The sequence below is a fragment of the Hippoglossus stenolepis genome, chromosome 14 (genome assembly GCF_022539355.2).
Source record: "Hippoglossus stenolepis isolate QCI-W04-F060 chromosome 14, HSTE1.2, whole genome shotgun sequence".
NCBI classification, from domain to species: domain Eukaryota; kingdom Metazoa; phylum Chordata; class Actinopteri; order Pleuronectiformes; family Pleuronectidae; genus Hippoglossus; species Hippoglossus stenolepis.
Genome location: NC_061496.1, coordinates 9,320,713 through 9,340,320, shown reverse-complemented (window position 1 = coordinate 9,340,320; position 19,608 = coordinate 9,320,713). Strand labels below are relative to the sequence as shown.

General features: G+C 41.4%; 3 protein-coding genes across 4 annotated transcripts; all 3 read left to right on the top strand.

The window, feature by feature from the left end:
- The first annotated feature begins 625 nt into the window (after nt 1-625).
- LOC118121130 (potassium voltage-gated channel subfamily V member 2) lies at nt 626-4,833 on the top strand. Its single transcript, XM_035176804.2, has 2 exons — nt 626-2,143; nt 3,509-4,833. Exons 1-2 carry the CDS (start codon nt 881-883, stop codon nt 3,773-3,775), a joined length of 1,530 nt encoding a protein of 509 aa, XP_035032695.1. The 5' UTR covers nt 626-880; the 3' UTR covers nt 3,776-4,833.
- Nucleotides 4,834-7,052: 2,219 nt separating this feature from the next.
- On the top strand, nt 7,053-18,430 carry LOC118121338 (N-acetyllactosaminide beta-1,3-N-acetylglucosaminyltransferase 3-like). Of its 2 annotated transcripts, none has more exons than XM_047343171.1 (2): nt 7,053-7,141; nt 16,624-18,430. In XM_047343171.1, the coding sequence occupies exon 2, from the start codon at nt 16,634-16,636 to the stop codon at nt 17,774-17,776; it is 1,143 nt and encodes a 380-aa protein (XP_047199127.1). In that variant the 5' UTR covers nt 7,053-7,141; nt 16,624-16,633; the 3' UTR covers nt 17,777-18,430. The 2 variants fall into 2 exon arrangements, with proteins under 2 accessions (XP_047199127.1, XP_035033040.1); XM_035177149.2 differs by lacking the exon at nt 7,053-7,141 and adding an exon at nt 13,968-14,006.
- On the top strand, nt 7,097-11,333 carry LOC118120691 (N-acetyllactosaminide beta-1,3-N-acetylglucosaminyltransferase 3). Its single transcript, XM_035175864.2, has 2 exons — nt 7,097-7,141; nt 9,536-11,333. The coding sequence occupies exon 2, from the start codon at nt 9,546-9,548 to the stop codon at nt 10,686-10,688; it is 1,143 nt and encodes a 380-aa protein (XP_035031755.1). The 5' UTR covers nt 7,097-7,141; nt 9,536-9,545; the 3' UTR covers nt 10,689-11,333.
- Nucleotides 18,431-19,608: the final 1,178 nt, after the last annotated feature.

Sequence of the window (19,608 nt, the reverse complement as noted above, 5' to 3'; positions counted from 1 at the left end):
CTCGATCCCCCAACACTAATCCTACAGTATTTATCTTGAACTGCAAAGGCACTGCCACAGAACGTATGTTAGGTTGTACATAGAGCACATTACCCCCATCAAGCTGTTTTTATATGTCTGATAGGCTCACATTTAAAACTACATACAAGGGGAAAAAATGGCCCATGGTTGAATGTAATTGCCAATTCCCACTGTATACAGCTGCATTATATTTCATATTTGACCTCATGGGTTAAATAGCAAATACTGCAGGTAGTAGAGAACCACAAAGACAATTACACATGACACATGTTCTTTTACGAGAAGACACATTTGTAAGCAGCTTATACTTCCCATTTCACAAGATCAAAAATATCAGTTATGAATCAAATTTTATCACAAGAGTGAGAAGAACAGTATGAAGAAAGGAAAGAAGACAAGAATAGAAAAAAGTGATTTAAAAGAGGAATAAGAAGAACAGATACAACATAAGGCCTCAGTTGGCTCATTGCCCACCGTCACTGAGAAATCCTTAAATCAACTTTGTTTCCTAATGCACACACACACACACACACACACACCCCCTACAACTGCTTAAGGAGACTTGGAAGGGCACCAGTGAGATTAAATGGATGAAATCCCTCCTGCTTGTCCTTGCTCTCCTACTCTGAAGAATCAGATGCCTTCATTTAGTCTCTGCAGTAACATAAAGTCTTTTCTCTCCACCTGGATCACAGCAAAGCAGCAAAACAGGATGATCTTGGGGTATCACTTCCTGCAGGACCTGATGCAGTTTTTCTGATGATTCAGCAAGATACTATGTGTTGCTAGAATAGTTTTCTGGAGTGTTTGCTCGTTTCTTTTTGCTCAATTTCACTAATTTCCTGTGCTGACAGTTGCTATGGCTTCGGCACAAGCTCACCTTCAGAGATGTTTACAAAACCGCCGGTCTACTATTAATTATTTCTCAAAGGGTGCAGACAACAACAAAACATTCCCATTTTCTCAGGAGCAAACGGTCAAAGCATGGAGCTCGCTGGAGGATCTGGACAGTCCTGGTATCAAAGCAGAGTGTCCTCAAGCTGAGGACAGACCTCAGCTGCAGCAGAGCATCAGGGTTAACGTTGGAGGGAAAGTTTTTCACATCCCCACACAGTGTGTCATCAAATACCCTAATACCCGCATCGGCTCCTTGGCTCTATGCATAGACCGAGCAAAACTCCGCACACTGTGCGACGACTACTCCGTACGCAAGAACGAGTTCTTCTTCGATCGAGACCCTGCCTTCTTCCACCACATCTGCCATTTCTACACAAGTGGAGTGCTGTGGGTCATACAGGAAATGTGCCCCATCAACTTTGAGGAGGAAATGACATACTGGGGTCTGAGCCTGAAGGACACTCAGCGCTGCTGCTGGATGATGTTTGAGGAGAAGGTGGATGAGGTGAAGGACAACCTAAAGGTGGACAAGGAGCTGATGGCTGAGATTGAGGTGAAGTACAACGATGAGTCTTTCAAGGGCATGATGTTTGGGGATGTGAGGAAGACTCTGTGGAACATAGTAGAGGATCCGTACTCTTCAACTCTGGCGAAGGCTTTCAACGTGCTCTCCAATGTTTTTGTGCTCTTCTCTATCATGGCAATGGCTCTCAACACTGTGGAGGAAATTCAAAAGTATAAAATTAATGGCAAAACACACATGGAATGGGTGGAGATCATCACCATTGTCTTCTTTACCTTTGAATATTTAACTCGCCTCGTAAGCACTCCAGACATCAAAATGTTTTTGAAGAGTGGACTTAACATTGTGGACATGGTGGCAGTGATGCCTTATTTCTTCCAGATCATCTTCGCAGCCTTCACTAGCTACGAGGATGCAGGCGCACAGAAAGAGGTCAGGGCAATGGCTCGAGTCAGCAGACTCAGCCATGTCTTCAAAGTGGTCAAGCTGCTGAGGGTCTTTCGGATCTTAAAGTTGGCTCGACACTCAACGGGCATGAGAGCGTTTGGGTTCACTCTGCGGCAGTGTTACCAGCAGGCCTCTTGCATTTTACTTTTTATCGCCATGGGAATCTTCACTTTCTCTGCTCTTCTGCATTCAGCCGAGAGGGAGACTGAGGGATCTCCCATCAGCAGTATCCCATATGCCTGGTGGTGGGCTGCAGTGAGTATCAGTTGCTAATAAACCCAATGTCATACTCCAACTTTTAAATTTGACCTAAGTCTGTGCTTTGTTGCTGCACTGGTGACTCCATTTGTTGTGCTGGATCACCTACATGGAAAGATGATGGATAAAAGTCTTTAAAGAGATACTGGACTCATAATTGTGTTATGAGCTGTAAACTAAATTAAATGACTATTCTTTGATGTAATACATCAATGCTGGTTTCAATATCACATTTATTACACATATATAAAAAATTACACATCTTTGAGTGGAACACAGTTGAAATGGCTCAGGACCAACATGGTCCTCAGACATGGTTTAACTCCAGCTGTCTCGGCACATCGCCTGTGTCGACAGTTCAAGCGGCTCCCGATGACAGTGATCTTGCCTGTCAGTTAATGAGAACATAAAGACCTTTGCAAAAAATAAACCGACAAAATAATAATAATAATAATAATAACATTGTTAAAAATAAAAAGCCATTACCTCTTTACTACTTTACCTACTTCATACGACATTTCTGTCGCAAGAGTGTGTGTGTAGCTACTGAATCGCTTAACAGTCTAGATAACTAGCTTTAGCAAGCTAATGTTTGTATCCTGTGTACCCTGTATCTTTCTGGGAAACTCTCCGTCCAACAGTGTTTGTCTTCCAAAATACACAGCTCATGTATTAATATTAACCAATAAAAATGTAGACGATACCAGAAGCAAAGAAATACAATCACTGCTGTAAACCAAGTCTCAGTTTCAATACCCTAAACCTTTGCATCTTTCTCACAAGTCCGAACAAGTTGCTGTATGTGAGTAAATCCTTCTGCTTATTATTAAAAACCGGGATCAAACTCAGTTGGAGCACCATGAATCACCTGCTTGGATTGCCCTATAAACTAATAATAAAATCCTGTCTGCTATGCTGCCTTAGCTGCATTGTCTTACCAGTTGATCTTGAAAGTTGTGGAATGAAAAGGAACAAGTTCTCCAACTTAACGTATTAGGTTGCCTGGAGGTACCCACAGACACAAAGACAGGTGTACCAGACATGTTAAAATAAGTACTTCCCTGAGATTATAGGACCTTCGTCTCCATGGTTACAATAATAGGAGGAGGTTACGGTTGTGGAGCGGTCATGGATAAAGACAACCTTTGACGACTGGTTTCAAATAAACAGAGGACTATTGAGTGAAAGTCTTCCTCCTAACATAACAACTCTTTATACTAAATAACTTAATTTCCTCCTTTGTTTTCCTCATCATGACAACAGCAGCAACAGGTCACCTGACAATAGACAATAGGTTTCATTTTGTACAGAACAGTAAAATGTTCATGAAAACGGATTCTCATGTCCACTTTTCTCTCTCAGGTCAGCATCTCGACTGTGGGCTACGGGGACGTGGTTCCTGTCACCGTCCTGGGCCGTATCGTGGCCTTTGGCTGCATCTCCTTTGGTATCATTCTGAATGGCATGCCTATCTCCTTCCTCTTCAACAAGTTCTCTGATTACTATGCCAAGCTAAAGTCCCAGGAGTACAACACTACCTTAGTGAAGCGACACTTTCATCTTAAGAAGCGCCTCCGACACAGAATGGACACGTGTTTCCATCACTCTGTGGAGGACAACATTATTTAGACAGCTGCTGCGAGTGTCCACATAAAGTGACTTTTAAATTGGTGTGATAAAGTGTGTAAGTTATTTGTCTTAAGTGTGTTGCTTGGTAAACTTTATGCATGACCTGTTCCTCAAGAGGAACTTGAGGTACACTGAGGTTACACTGATGCAGTGTTTGTTGAAATTGGCGTATGAACGAGACGCAGACACTAAGTAATCATTAGCAACTTAGTGCAGGACACATTCAGCTCACAACTTCTCGTTTTCAGTCAGCGCTGACTGACACTTTTGGGTCAAATCAGCTGTAATTCATCTCAGTGAATTCTGTGAGTAACAGAATAAAACGTGGCTGTAAGTTTGTGTGCTGTCTGCATGGTGCTGTGTAAGAATCTCCACTCTGTAACATCAGTGTCCAACAAGTGAAGTGTGTGTTTCTTGTTAGTTTCAGCAAGAGAGAATTCTCTTTTCCAAGATCATGTAGGTCACTGAATGATGAATGTACATTTTTGCTGTTGTTTACCTCTGCCAAGGGGGAAATGTTCTCATCCATGATCGTTTGCCTGTTAAATGTTAATGGTCTTTAGTTAATATACACTTTTTTTAGTCTTGATGACCAGTTAAAGCACTTTACAGAGCAGTTTTTAACCCACATATTCATGAAGTACTTTTTCTATCATACATCACTCATTTATCTCTGGCACAGCAGTCAGAGACAACGTGGGGTTCAGTATCTTACAACAACAACTGTCAGCACACTGGAATCAAACTACTTCTGGTTTGTGGACATCTGTGGCTTTACTTCCTGAGGCATAGCCGCCCCTACTGTATATCTGTTGGTAGAAGGATGGGACATGTGCCAGTGAAGAACCCATTAAATGTTGCTGTCGGTTTAAATCAGGGGGTGGATCCAGAATTGTTTCTCACTTTCTTAAAGTTGTGAGACGAAGAGTTTTTCAACGTTTTCCTTGATTTCTCAGAGAATAACTCATGAATCTCGATGAAAACAATCTGATCGTGCAATGATGTTTATGAGTGTGTTTAATGTGGTGCAGATCCAAATAAATTTCTTGATATAGTGAGTTTAAATGTGGTTTTATAAGGGGACTGCTGTACGGCTCTACTGAGGGCCCTTCTAGAGAAATAGTTACAACCCACTCTTCTGCAACCTCCTCACGCTTAACATGTCACTACAGTTTTAACTCTAGATAATTTAGAAATCTGGGCACAAAACCGGTAGATATTTTTTATATAGACAATGCTGTATTTCAAGTTCCACTGTGATGCACATACTGTTGGCTCAGAGCTGACTGGGAATTAGTCTCAAGTAAAACTCAGCTTAAGATCCTCAGCAGACTATGAAGAAGTGAAAGTAATGTCACGAATTAAAACCTGAAGGGAGTATAGCATAGCTTGGAGGTTTGTTACTGTGAGAACGAAGTAACATAATTGTTGCATAAACCCAAGAAGGACCTGTCCAGGGTGTACCCCGTCTCTTGCCCAATGTCAGCTGGGTTTGGTTCCAGCTCCCCCCGCCACCCTCAAAAGCATAAGTGTTATATACAGTAGTATATATGGATGAATGGATGAAGCCAAGAATCTCTAGAAGACGGATGAAGTTCAATTGAACATCTCAAGTGATAGCTTCTAATCCTCAGATCATACAGGATGCTCCAGATGAAATATTTGACAACAATGGTATAAAATACTTTTGAGAGTAAAGTCCTATTATCAAAGCACTTTTTCTATCATCCATCGTTCACACACCAACAGCACAGGCGTCAGGGGCAATCAAGGGTTTAGTGTGTTGCCCAAGAACATGCAGACCAGAAGAGCCTGGGATTGAACCACCGGTCTTCTAGTTAGTGGACGACTCGCTCTCTATCCTATATTCACCGCAAACACTTGCTTCATGCTTGACTCTGGCACGACTGTCATAATGACAACAATCACAGTTTCATGCTCGGGATAGCTGGCTTTCAAGCTAACGTGCCATGCTAGCTATCAATGCTATTCTAGAGGGAAGTACACAGGAAATATCCAGATGAACAATAACACTCCATGTTAGTCAATTACCTCGGCTTTCTCTTTTGTATTAACAGGTTTTGATTGGCTCGCATATGCACTTCAGTATTTAATTAAAAATGATTTGATTGGCACGTGCCTCTGTTGTCACATGAAAAGTCGAGCTCTGTTCTACTTCTAACGTCATCACTAGAATTTCCACAGTAGAGTTTAGTCGAAGTAAGGCGGAGCGAGAGAACTCACTACTTTTTATCAAAGTTCCTCAAAGTCTTTGCAACATCTATTATACAAGTCGACTTAGTCATGGGTGTAAAGTGTAACTTAACTGATTGGGTAGGAGCCTAACAACCACTCGTACCACCGTGCCTCGACCAAATTATGTCAACGCAAATGTTAAATATTGTTGTAAATATATGTTAAAATAACTTCTTACAAGAGTAAAATAACTCAGGGTTCAGGAATAAAGCTGCCATGCGTGGGTTACTATTATACAGGGGTTTATATTGTAGGTTTTTTGTGTCCTAGTCAAAAGTTACCAAAAATGTCATTGTATTAAAACAGTGATGGTAGCGGTGGGTTTATGCAATTTATGTTATGTAATTTCCATCAGCTATCAACGAAACACCCTGACGCCCTGACTTTATCCTTGTAATATTACGACTTATTTCTCGAAACCTCCATTAGTGTTCCGCTGTGAGTAGCCCCCAATACTCAGTTGTGGCTCCCACAGCATCCGCATATATCTTCCTCTACTTGCATTCCAACAGCACATCCATGAAGGGCTAGAGTTGCTGTAACTCTCTATGTTACATGTAGGTGTTGGCATCCTATTGGCTGGTTAACCCTAAAGTATGCATTCCTAAATCGCGTTGTACCTTTACATCTTGCAACTGGTGAAATACGCAAAAGAGTTGAAGTGGGTGCCTCTCTGTGTGGGGCATCTGAGTTAGACATGAAAGTCCATGAGCGTAGACACTGCAAAGCACTGTCGGTTGGTCCTCTTATCTTTGACCTGACCTTGGTCACTGCTTGGAGACAGAAGGGAGTGTGTGTGTGTGTGGCCTTAGTCAGGATGGTCAAAAAGTCCTCAACAGTCATGACATCAACAACTGTGACTGGCCTCCAGCGTCCCTGCTCAAACGATGCACTCTGACTGTGGCTACTTGACGGAGCAGTCAGGAGGGCGGGGCGTCAGGCTGCAGGTGGTCGCGCGTCGTGTCGTCACGTTTCAAGCCCCTCCCTTTCGTGACGTCGCAACTGCGTTCGAGAAACGGCGGGTGACGTCACGGTGGTCGCTCCGTGCAATAAAGCGGCCGGACGGACAGAGACAGAGACACAGAGAGCTGAGGCCGCAGCGTGAGACAGGTAAGCAGAGAACTTCACTGTCTGACGTCTCTTGTACTTCAGAGACTTTTATCTTCTCACCACCGGCGACGTTAAACACTGAGCGTCCATCATGACGCCAGGTAGCTCGGTGCCATCAGGGGACTTCTCCGGCTAGCTACTTAGCTCACGGTTATTTATTTTCTTTAGTGTCAGACTAACATATATTTAACGAAAGTTGAAATACTTTTGTGTAAATTTAGTTTGTGTAAAGAGGGGGGTAATGTTGTGAGAAAAGTAGTAGATTGAACCGGAGTTTTGACTCCGAAGGTCGGAGGAACCTCACGAACCCCGACTTCGAAATCCAATATATCAACACTGGTGAAAAGCTGTTTATGAGCACTTGTGTCATTTAATGTGTCGAACACACAGTTCTGTGCAAATATTGTCTGTGCACGTTTTACTGCGGTGGTAGTATGCGTGAAATGCCACGCAATGCGTTATTATGAACTACTTTTGCTAACAATGACTCACTAGCTAACGTTCCTGTGTAACTGCAACGCTACCAACTCCAGTTATTTGATTTTGATGTCATATTCCTCGGTTAAGCCAAGAGGTATAATGGAATGCGTAAAACGTAAAGGATCGCGCATAAGAGAGCAGGCAGGAGCTGTTTAGCAATTTCGGTATTTTAACATGTGGTGGAGGGTGACAACAAATCAGATTCCATCATGGCTTAAAATATATTGTACATGTGATGTTAGACTTGAAATCATTAAAGTCAAATACTCATTGTAGGCCCCAACATTAATTGAAAAACTGTAATGTTATGACTATTGACAGGCTGAATAAAAAAAACTAAACAGTATAGTTTAGTAGTTTTCCACAATGTCATAATATATATATATATATATATATATATATATATATATATATATATATATATATATATATATATATATATATATATATATATATACTACCGTTCAAAAGTTTGGGGTCACCCAGACAATTTTGTGTTTTCCATGAAAACTCACACTTTTATTTATCAAATGAGTTGCAAAATGAATAGAAAATATAGTCAAGACATTGACAAGGTTAGAAATAATGATTTTTATTTGAAATATTAATTTTGTTCTTCAAACTTTGCTTTCGTCAAAGAATGCTCCATTTGCAGCAATTACAGCATTGCAGACCTTTGGCATTCTAGCTGTTAATTTGTTGAGGTAATCTGTAGAAATTTCACCCCACGCTTCCTGAAGCACCTCCCACAAGTTGGATTGGCTTGATGGGCACTTCTTGCGTACCATACGGTCAAGCTGCTCCCACAACAGCTCAATGGGGTTGAGATCTGGTGACTGCGCTGGCCACTCCATTACAGCCAGCATACCAGCTGCCTGCTTCTTCCCTAAATAGTTCTTGCATAATTTGGAGGTGTGCTTTGGGTCATTGTCCTGTTGTAGGAGGAAATTGGCTCCAATCAAGCGCTGTCCAAAGGGTATGGCATGGCGTTGCAAAATGGAGTGATAGCCTTCCTTATTTAAAATCCCTTTTACCTTGTACAAATCTCCCACTTTACCAGCACCAAAGCAGCCCCAGACCATCACATTACCTCCACCATGCTTGACAGATGGCGTCAGGCACTCTTCCAGCATCTTTTCACCTGTTCTGCGTCTCACAAATGTTCTTCTGTGTGATCCAAACACCTCAAACTTTGATTCGTCTGTCCATAACACTTTTTTCCAATCTTCCTCTGTCCAATGTGTTCTTTTGCCCATATCAATCTTTTCTTTTTATTGGCCAGTCTCAGATATGGCTTTTTCTTTGCCACTCTGCCTAGAAGGCCAGCATCCCGGAGTCGCCTCTTCACTGTAGACGTTGACACTGTCGTTTTGCGGGTACCATTTAAAGAAGCTGCCAGTTGAGGACCTGTGAGGCGTCTATTTCTCAAACTAGAGACTTTAATATACTTGTCTTCTTGCTGAGTTGTGCACCGGGGCCTCCCACTTCTCTTTCTACTCTGGTTAGAGCCCGTTTGTGCTGTTCTCTGAAGGGAGTAGTACACACCGTTGTAGGAAATTTTCAGTTTCTTCGCAATTTCTCGCATGGAATAGCCTTCATTCCTAAGAACAAGAACAGACTGGCGAGTTTCAGATGAAAGTTCTCTTTTTCTGGCCATTTTGAGAGTATAATCGAACCCACAAATGTGATGCTCCAGATACTCAACTAGCTCAAAGGAAGGCCAGTTTTATAGCTTCTCTCACCAGCAAAACAGTTTTCAGCTGTGCTAACATAATTGCACAAGGGTTTTCAAGGGTTTTCTAATCATCCATTAGTCTTCTAAGGCGATTAGCAAACACAATGTACCATTTTATTTGACATAAACAGTGTTGACTGAGATATTTTAATAAGAACCCTTTTGTTTTGTCACTGCAGAATTTCAAGGATGACAAACATCAGAGTAAGAACATTATTGCTGGCGGTATCTCTTGGTCTGTTGTTCCTTCAACTCTGTAAAGATTTTAACTATCAAGTAACCATCAGCCTCGACAGAAAGGTGAGCGAGGAGGACAGTGAAGTAAGAAAACCAGCCACAAACAAGTATGTATACTCCTGGCCGAAATGCGAACGGAACACTTCTGCTGCCAAAGTTGAAAACTTCAGCTCTCTTCCTCTTCTTATTCAAAACTTTTTCTACTATCGCCACTGTCGACATTTTCCCATGCTACTGGACGTTCCTGACAAATGTGGAGGAGCTGATGAATCTGCAGACGTCTTCCTTCTCCTGGTCATTAAAAGCTCCCCTATGAACTACGAACGCAGAGAGGTACTGCGCAAAACCTGGGCTCAAGAGAGGCTGCACAACGGTGTGCAGATCCGGAGGATCTTCATCTCAGGAGCGACAGGTTCTGGTTTTGAAAGAGAGAGAAAGAACAGACTTCTTGAACTGGAACAAAATGAGTACAATGACATTCTTCAATGGGACTTTAGAGACACGTTCTACAACCTCACCTTAAAGCAGATACTCTTCCTAGAGTGGATGGAAAGAAACTGTCCTAAAGCTCGCTTCTTGCTAAATGGTGATGATGATGTTTTTGCCAACACAGACAACATGGTTGAGTATCTCCAAGGCCTCAGGGACAATAATGGCAGCAAGCACATATTTACTGGTTTTCTAGTAAATGACACAAAGCTAGATCGAAGGGTAGACAGCAAGTACTATGTACCAGTTCAGATCCTGCAGAGGAATTATTATCCCCCTTACTGTAGTGGTGGGGGCTTCCTCCTGTCTGGCTATACAGCTATGGTCATATACAAAATGTCCACGTTCGTTGTCCTTATTCCTATTGATGATGCTTATATGGGGATGTGTCTGGATTACGCAAGACTTGATGTTTTTTCCCATATAGGCGTGAAGAGTTTAGGAATGTACATTCCCTCCAAACAGCTAGATGAACGCGATCCTTGCTTTTACAAAGAGATTTTATTGTCTCACAGATTCCTGCCTTTTCAGATTTATCTTATGTGGCACAGAATACACGACCCCAATCTGAAGTGTGAAAACACAAGTAAATCACTGGAGAAGTAAGAAGTTTATTGGTGGTAATGTACGTGTTCACACTTTGCTTCCATCATCAGTTTTTAAGTTGTGGGTGCAGATGTGATCGTCTTACTTGCCTCGCAGAAAAAGATTCAGACTGTTTTCTGCCATTTTGCATGATGTCACAAAAACAAGTACAAAATATGTGTTTAATAATTCACTATGGCCCATGGAGGACATTATGTGAATGACACTGGCCCTTGATAGGAAAAAGGCTCCTACCCCCTGTGGTGAGGCCATACATTTTGTAGAAGAAAATATAACGTGGGATAATTGTAAACTCATTGATTTATTGCCCATTTAGCACCAGGGACATGCACATGTTTGGGACTGGTGGTGCCCCCTATTGAGTGATTTCAAAGTAGGTTCACAGCTCATTTCCACACAGTTTTCTTTTGTGTCTGTAATTCTATATCATATACAGACTCCACTCCTCTGTGTTCAATGCATGGACAAGCATTTCTTTTATGGATTGATAGAAATTCCACTGCAGCCATGGGAGAAAGGCAAATTTAGCAATTTGTCTGGTTTTCACTGCCCAATTTTGTGGAATATGCACCTGGAGCAATATTGGGAGAGAAAATGTTAAGATTGCTGGGTAAAGGACAGTTTGTCGATTTATATTGTCATATATATATATATATATATATATACACTAAATAAAAATGTGTATGAATATTATGAACTGTCCCATATTAAACTTTGATTTAGTTTTTTGAGCAAACTAACATTTTTGAAAATCCTTTGCTATCTGAATGTGGCACAAAATGCACATGGTCTGTCTAAAATCCTCTAAAAAGTTGACTGTTTTTCAATGTATTGGTACATCACTGATGCTCCAACGGCAGATGTGAGACTGTCTAGAATTTACAATCACAATTCTTAAAAAAAATAAAAATTCACGTAAATCATTTTGTCTTTTCTACAGCTGGTTGATAGAACTGTTACCCAGTGTAGGACAGATTTTCACCAAACTTGGTGTAATCATTATTTGAGACGGTATCTCTAGATTAGTTAGAAGTCAACAAAAATACAGTTTAGAAAAAAATGTTTTCTAAGATAACTTTACATTGATCATGAAATTAATCCCATCAAATGATATCATATGAGAAGTGATGTCACGAAGAAGTCAGGAAATGAACCATAGCATAGTTCATAAATGCATTTTGGAAATATCTCTGTGATTTAAAAAAAATACATGAGGGGGTGGGTGCTCAATGCATGATGGGAGTGCTCTACCTCCTTTTCTTCACTAAAGATATTTAGCATCCAAGAAAGGTTCATACTGCCCCCTATGGGCGGGTGCATCCACCTGTCTAATCATACAGCTTTGGTCACATACAAAATGTCCCAGTGCTTCCTATTGACGTGTTACAAATGTCCACAACAATGGGGATGTGTCTGGTCACAGCAGGACTTTTCCAATATGAATATTCAATCCCTCAAAGATTTTATCTCCCTCCAGCTCTATGATGTATGAACCTAACCTGAACTACAGCCTTTAGAGACACTACTAAAATAAAATGAAATGTTCTTCACTTAGGTAAGAATGAAACCATTGGCCACAGCTGCATAAGAAAGTCATACATCTTGTCTTTAATACAAATGTTTGCCAGTTTAACCCTATGATTCACATTTTATATTGGCATAATCCTGATGTGAGAGATCCAGGTAAATATGATTCGTGGTTCAAGATTAGTTTTGAGTCAGATGAAGAAATCTGCATCTGGCACTGTGGGGATATTTTTATTAACTCAATTGTAAGAAAATATGATGAAATGTAGCATAATAAGTTGTAACTTTTACTTTGCTGATGTGTCGGTCAAGAGGCAGAGGAGTGACTGGTCAAACCTGTCTTGCTCAGCATCTCAACAACAGACCATAACAAACAACTGTACCTACTTTGCAACAGTTTGGAATTTATGATGCCTTTTCCTGAGCAGCTTGTTTCTTAACGGACGAGGAAATGTTGCATTGAAAGAGCTTTACCTGAGAGTTACGGAAGTAGCCTATCGAAGACTCAATATTTGAACTGAATTTCCACAACAGTGAAGGACACTTCATACTGAGCATTGCTGTGAGGTGCGAAGCAGCTCCTTCTCAGCCTTTAGGGTTCTCTCTGTCATCCTGCATGATCGTTTCAATCTGGTTTCCCAGGCTGTAGAAACATTGCCCGCTCGTCGAAGTTGTACGCCCCGCACTCCTTCATCAAACGGTACACCTGGTGGTACAACGAGTAGAATTTGAAATGTGATTTTGCTGAGCGTGAAAGATGGGACAACAGTGTTAAAGATTGTCTGTAAATAAATAAACGTGGAGAAATAAGGAAAACTAGTATTTTTTGCAGGTGTCACACACGGTCCTTATTTTGAGAAAAACTGATGCTTCCATTGTTAGTCATTTCTACAATCATCTCCCCCGTGGTCTCATTGACGGACAGTCAAATTATCATCACAGCTTACACATCATGGATTTGTGAATGTAAAAAAAAAAAACCTGTCCGACTCCAGTCTGAACCCTGTTTATATTGACCACTGTGTCTCCTGATATATTCTTCTCACCAACCAGAGGTCCTCTGACTTTCATCCTGTTCCTACATCCACCTGTTGCCCAATAATCCTGATCACTGGAACCTCCTTGCCAACCTGCATACTTATTCTAAGTACGTACAACGAAACCATAATATAGATCTGAATGTACATAATTCATTTGCGTTCACTGAGCATAAAAAGTATACTTAAAATAATTAAAATGGAAATTATAAATAGTTTAAGCTTAGGTTTATTCTGGTAACACCCTGACTTTACCCTGACTGTGTTCTCGAAACCTTCGATAGTGTTCCCTTGCGAGTAGCCCCCAATACTCAGTTGTGGCGTTTACTGTGTCGTCATTGTTATGGACGTTTTCTGGAAGCTGGTGAAAGGAGAACTCGGGCAGCAGCTGATGTCTTATGCAGAATATTTTAATGTAGACTTGATGCATCAGAGACCAGAAGGTGGAACAATATACAAACACTATCAGAGTTACATGAGCAGTTGTCACCCCCAAGTCTGACGATGTCTCCCACAGCATCCGCTGTTTTTAAGTACTACATTCCTCTACTTGCGTCACCCAATCCAACAGGATGGAGCAGTCAGGAGGGCGGGGCGTCAGGCTGCAGGTGGCCGCGCGTCGTGTCTTCACGTTTCAAGCCCCTCCCTCTCCTGACGTTAGAGAACCGACGGGTGACGTCACGGTGGTCGCTCCGTGCAATAAAGCGGCCGGACGGACAGAGACACAGAGAGCTGAGGCCGCAGCGTGAGACAGGTAAGCAGAGAACTTCACTGTCTGACGTCTCTTGTACTTCAGAGACTTTTATCATCTCACCACCGGCGACGTTAAACACTGAGCGTCCATCATGACGCCAGGTAGCTCGGTGCCATCAGGGGACTTCTCCGGCTAGCTACTTAGCTCACGGTTATTTATTTTCTTTAGTGTCAGACTAACAAATATTTAACGAAAGTTGAAATACTTTTGTGTAAATTTCGTTTGTGTAAAGAGGGGGGGGTAATGTTGTGAGAAAAGTAGTAGATTGAACCGGAGTTTTGACTCCGAAGGTCGGAGGAACCTCACGAACCCCGACTTCGAAATCCAATATATCAACACTGGTGAAAAGCTGTTTATTAGCACTTCTGTCATTTAATGTGTCGAACACACAGTTCTGTGCAAATATTGTCTGTGCACGTTTTACTTTAGTGTTGGTATGCGTGGAATTCAATGGCTCACTGGACAACGCTGCAGTAGCTACCAACTCGGGTTATTCGGGTTTGAGGTCATTCCTCGGTTATTCCCCGAGGTATAATGGAATGTGGCAAAACAAGCTAGGTTGCTATTTACTTAACATTAAGTCCATTTTATTGTACATCAATCTGAAAACCATTAAAGTTGAACTACCCCCCCCCCAAAGACCGAGTATTTTATGACATTAAAGTAGTACATTTATAAGCAACAAAACTCAGTAGTTCTCTGGAAATAGCTACACAGTCATACATTTATTAGAAAAAAAAAATTCCTTTAGTGTCAGACAAGCACCAAATGAAAGTTGAGATACTTTAAAGGGGACATAGCATGCAAATTCCACTTTGTTAGTGCTTCTACAGGTTAATGTGGGTATCTGGCATGTCTACCAACCCAAAAACTCTGGGGAAAAACACTCGCGCGTTTTGTTATAGTTCCTCTAAGTCAGAAACGTCATGCTTGAGCGACTCGATTGCGCTTCCTGGGTTTTGTGTCGTAACAAGGAACTGGAAGTCTCCCTACATGGCCTTGGCCCACCCCCCACCTCACCCCCCCCGTCCCCCCGGTGATAACCCGGCGTAACTACTGTAACCCGGCGTACAGTAGAGCTGAACACTGCGGAAGTCTTCCACACAGCTGGCAGTGTGGAAGACCGCTGCGAGGCAGCGCAGCGCCGTTCTCCAGCACGCAGCCGCCTGGCTGTTCACACGGGACGAGCATTTCTCCGCTGGTCAGCCCCATAGACTGTATATATATAAGGTCAGCCGGCGATTCTGCTTTCTCCGCTTGTTGTTGTACCCGTTGAATGTCGGGGTTCGGGGGTAAATGATGGTCTTCATAGCCCCCCCCCCACCCCTCTCTTTCTCTCTCTGTCTGTCTGCTTGTGTGCTTGTAGTGGATGGGCAGAGGGGGACATTTAATTATGTGATTGGGAAAATTAAAACTCCAGGACAACAGAAGGGGAATACAAAGTATGGGATGCATATTTGATAATTTATATCATATAAAATATGTAATTTATATCGTTTAAAATCATGGGGGGAGAGGGGGGAGCTGACTCATTAGCATTTAAAGGAACAGGCACTCAAAACAGGTCACTCTGTGGAGGGCTGTTTTATACAGGGTAAAAAGGGTGCTGTTTTAAATGATCCTTGTGGTATTTTGACCAAAGTATGTTACAGACATTTCATTAAGACCCCAAGGAACCATATCAACTTGTGGTAAAATGGGCATGCTATGTCCCCTTTATTTTGTGATAAGGGATAAGGTTGTGAGAAATGTAGTGGATCACACATGAGAGAGCAGACATGAGCTGTTTAGCAAATTCTGTATTTTAACATGTGGTGGAGGGTGACAACAAATCAGATCCCAGCAATGGCTTAAAATATATTGTACATTAGTTGTGGGGTTTGCTGCATGTTTTCTTCATGCTCATAACAGGGTGGGGTTAGTGTCAGGTTTTGCTCATTTCCATAATTATAGGGTAATTGTGTAAAAATGTAAAGTCACGTTGAGTTTCCCCTAATGTACTTTGTCATTAAATGAGCATTTGAGTTTGTTTTAATGACTTGATATCTGAAATAATTTATTTAACTGATGATAGCGAGGTGACATGACAACATTTGACTTGTTGCAACCCCCACCGCATGTAAAAGTACAGCATTTAACTTTGCAAACCACCGTACCCCTGAAGCTCCTTCTGCTCTCTCTCTGCTTGCTGTTCAGAGCAAGGCCTCAGAGAGAGTTTATGTTGGCACTACCACAAGCTTCATATAATTAGCCTCTCTCTACCTTGTATGTTGTTACTTAAGTACACACAGACAACGTTCTTGATGTGCAGGCTAACAAAGGGGAGATATTTCTCTCAGAAATCGGTTGGGATCAAAAGCAGAGCTAAAAGACGGCGTGAATAATGGCTGACTCAAAATGAATTATAGATTTGCTCTTTAACTGCTGGGTGGCTAAATAAACATGGCCTACACAGCAAAATCTGAAAGCTGGCTTTGAAAAGCAATACAGCACTGATTCTTGTGAAGAAATAAACCTTTATTATGACCTTTATTTGTTCATTACAGACCATTTTATCTGACATAAACAGTGTTGACTGAGATATTTTAATAAGAACCCTTTTGTTTTGTCACTGCAGAGTTTCAAGGATGACAAACATCAGAGTAAGAACATTATTGCTGGCGGTATCTCTTGGTCTGTTGTTCCTTCAACTCTGTAAAGATTTTAACTATCAAGTAACCATCAGCCTCGACAGAAAGGTGAGCGAGGAGGACAGTGAAGTAAGAAAACCAGCCACAAACAAGTATGTATACTCCTGGCCGAAATGCGAACGGAACACTTCTGCTGCCAAAGTTGAAGACTTCAGCTCTCTTCCTCTTCTTATTCAAGACTTTCTCTACTATCGCCACTGTCGACATTTTCCCATGCTACTGGACGTTCCTGACAAATGCGGAGGAGCTGATGAATCTGCAGACGTCTTCCTTCTCCTGGTCATTAAAAGCTCCCCTGTGAACTACGAACGTCGAGAGGTACTGCGCAAAACCTGGGCTCAAGAGAGGCTGCACAACGGTGTGCAGATCCGGAGGCTCTTCATCTCAGGAGTGACGGGTTCTGGTTTTGAAAGAGAGAGACAGAATAGACTTCTTGAACTGGAACAAAATGAGCACAATGACATTCTTCAATGGGACTTTAGAGACACGTTCTACAACCTCACCTTAAAGCAGGTACTCTTCCTAGAGTGGATGGAAAGAAACTGTCCAAAAGCTCGCTTCTTGCTAAATGGTGATGATGACGTTTTTGCCAACACAGACAACATGGTTGAGTATCTCCAAGGTCCCAGGGACAATAATGGCAGCAAGCACCTCTTTACTGGTTTTTTGGTAAAGGACACAAAGCTAGATCGAAGGGTAGACAGCAAGTACTATGTACCAGTTCAGATCCTGCAGAAGAATTATTATCCCCCTTACTGTAGTGGTGGGGGCTTCCTCCTGTCTGGCTATACAGCTATGGTCATATACAAAATGTCCAAGTTCGTTGTCCTTATTCCTATTGATGATGCTTATATGGGGATGTGTCTGGATTACGCAAGACTTGATGTTTTTTCCCATATAGGCGTGAAGAGTTTAGGAATGTACATTCCCTCCAAACAGCTAGATGATAGCGATCCTTGCTTTTACAAAGAGATTTTATTGGTGCACAGATTCCTGCCTTTTCAGATTTATCTTATGTGGCACAGAATACACGACCCCAATCTGAAGTGTGAACACACAAGTAAATCATTGGAGAAGTAAGAAGTTTATTGGTGGTAATGTACGTGTTCACACTTTGCTTCCATCATCAGTTTTTAAGTTGTGAGTGCAGATGTGATCGTCTTACTTGCCTCGCAGAAAAAGATTCAGACTGTTTTCTGCCATTTTGCATGATGTCACAAAAACAAGTACAAAATATGTGTTTAATAATTCACTATGGCCCATGGAGGACATTATGTGAATGACACTGGCCCTTGATAGGAAAAAGGCTCCTACCCCCTGTGGTGAGGCCATACATTTTGTAGAAGAAAATATAACGTGGGATAATTGTAAACTCATTGATTTATTGCCCATTTAGCACCAGGGACATGCACATGTTTGGGACTGGTGGTGCCCCCTATTGAGTGATTTCAAAGTAGGTTCACAGCTCATTTCCAGTTTTGTTTTGTGTCTGTAATTCTATATCATATACAGACTCCACTCCTCTGTGTTCAATGCATGGACAAGCATTTCTTTTATGGATTGATAGAAATTCCACTGCAGCCGTGGGAGAAAGGCAAATTTAGTATTTTTGTCGAGTTTTCACTGCCCAATTTTGTGGAATATGCACCTGGAGCAATATTAGGAGAGAAAATGTTAATGTTAAGATTGCTGTGTGTGTGTGTGTGTGTGTGTGTGTGTGTGTGTGTGTGTGTGTGTGTGTGTGTGTGTGTGTGTGTGTGTGTGTGTGTGTGTGTGTGTGTACTAAATAAAAAATGTATGAATATTATCATGAACTGTCCCATATTTCATATTTTTTAGCAGACTAGCGTCACAATTCTTTAAAGAAAATTTGAATACACATAAATAATTGTTTTCACTTTTCTACAGCTGGTTGATAGAACTGTTACCCAGTGTAGGACAGATTTTCACCAAACTTGGTGTAATCATTATTTGAGACGGTATCTCTAGATTCTTTTGTAATTGATTGGACTAAGTCAACAAAAATATGTTTTTTTAAAAAAAAACGTTTTCTAAGATAACTTTATATTGATCATGAAATTAATCCCATCATATGAGAAGTGACGTCACGAAGAAGTCAGGAAATGACCCATAGCATAGTTCAAAAATGCATTTTGGAAATATCTCTGAGTTAAAAATACATGAGGGGGTGGGTGCTCAATGCATGATGGGAGTTCCCCCAGCAGTCTCAGCCTACAGCAGCATCACTAATAGATGAGATTTATTCATTGTTTGACGAACCTAATTATAAGCTTTAGAAGAAGGAAGATTTACGTCTGACCTGAAAACAATTGAGAGCTGGTTTCCCAGGAGAGGAGCCTGGTAGCAAAGGTCTCTGCCTCCCATTCTTCACTAAAGAGATCCAAGAAAGGTTGGATGATCATACAGCTTTGGTCACATACAAAATGTCCCAGTGCTTTACCATGCTTCCTATTGACGTGTTACAAATGTCCACAACAATGGGGATGTGTCTGGTCACAGCAGGACTTTTCCAAATATTCAATCCCTCAAATATTTTATTTCCCTCCAGCTCTATGATGTATGTACCTAACCTGAACTACAGCCTTTAGAGACACTGCTAAAATAATATGAAATGTTCTTCACTTAGGTAAGAATGAAAAGTTACTGACTTGTGTGATTGGTCAGCTGTATAGGGCGTTCACACTAGTTACACAATGGTTACCTCTGCCAAGGAGGCTATGTTTTAACCTCTGTTCGTTTGTTGGCTCGTTGGTTTGGGCCTTTGCAGGTGTATGCTTAAAATAAGTGCGTGGGAATTTTTTACTACACGCAATATAATGTACTAAAACAACATAACAAATAACTTATTAGACTTTAATTTTCTCATTTTCAATCTTAAATGGTTATGAACT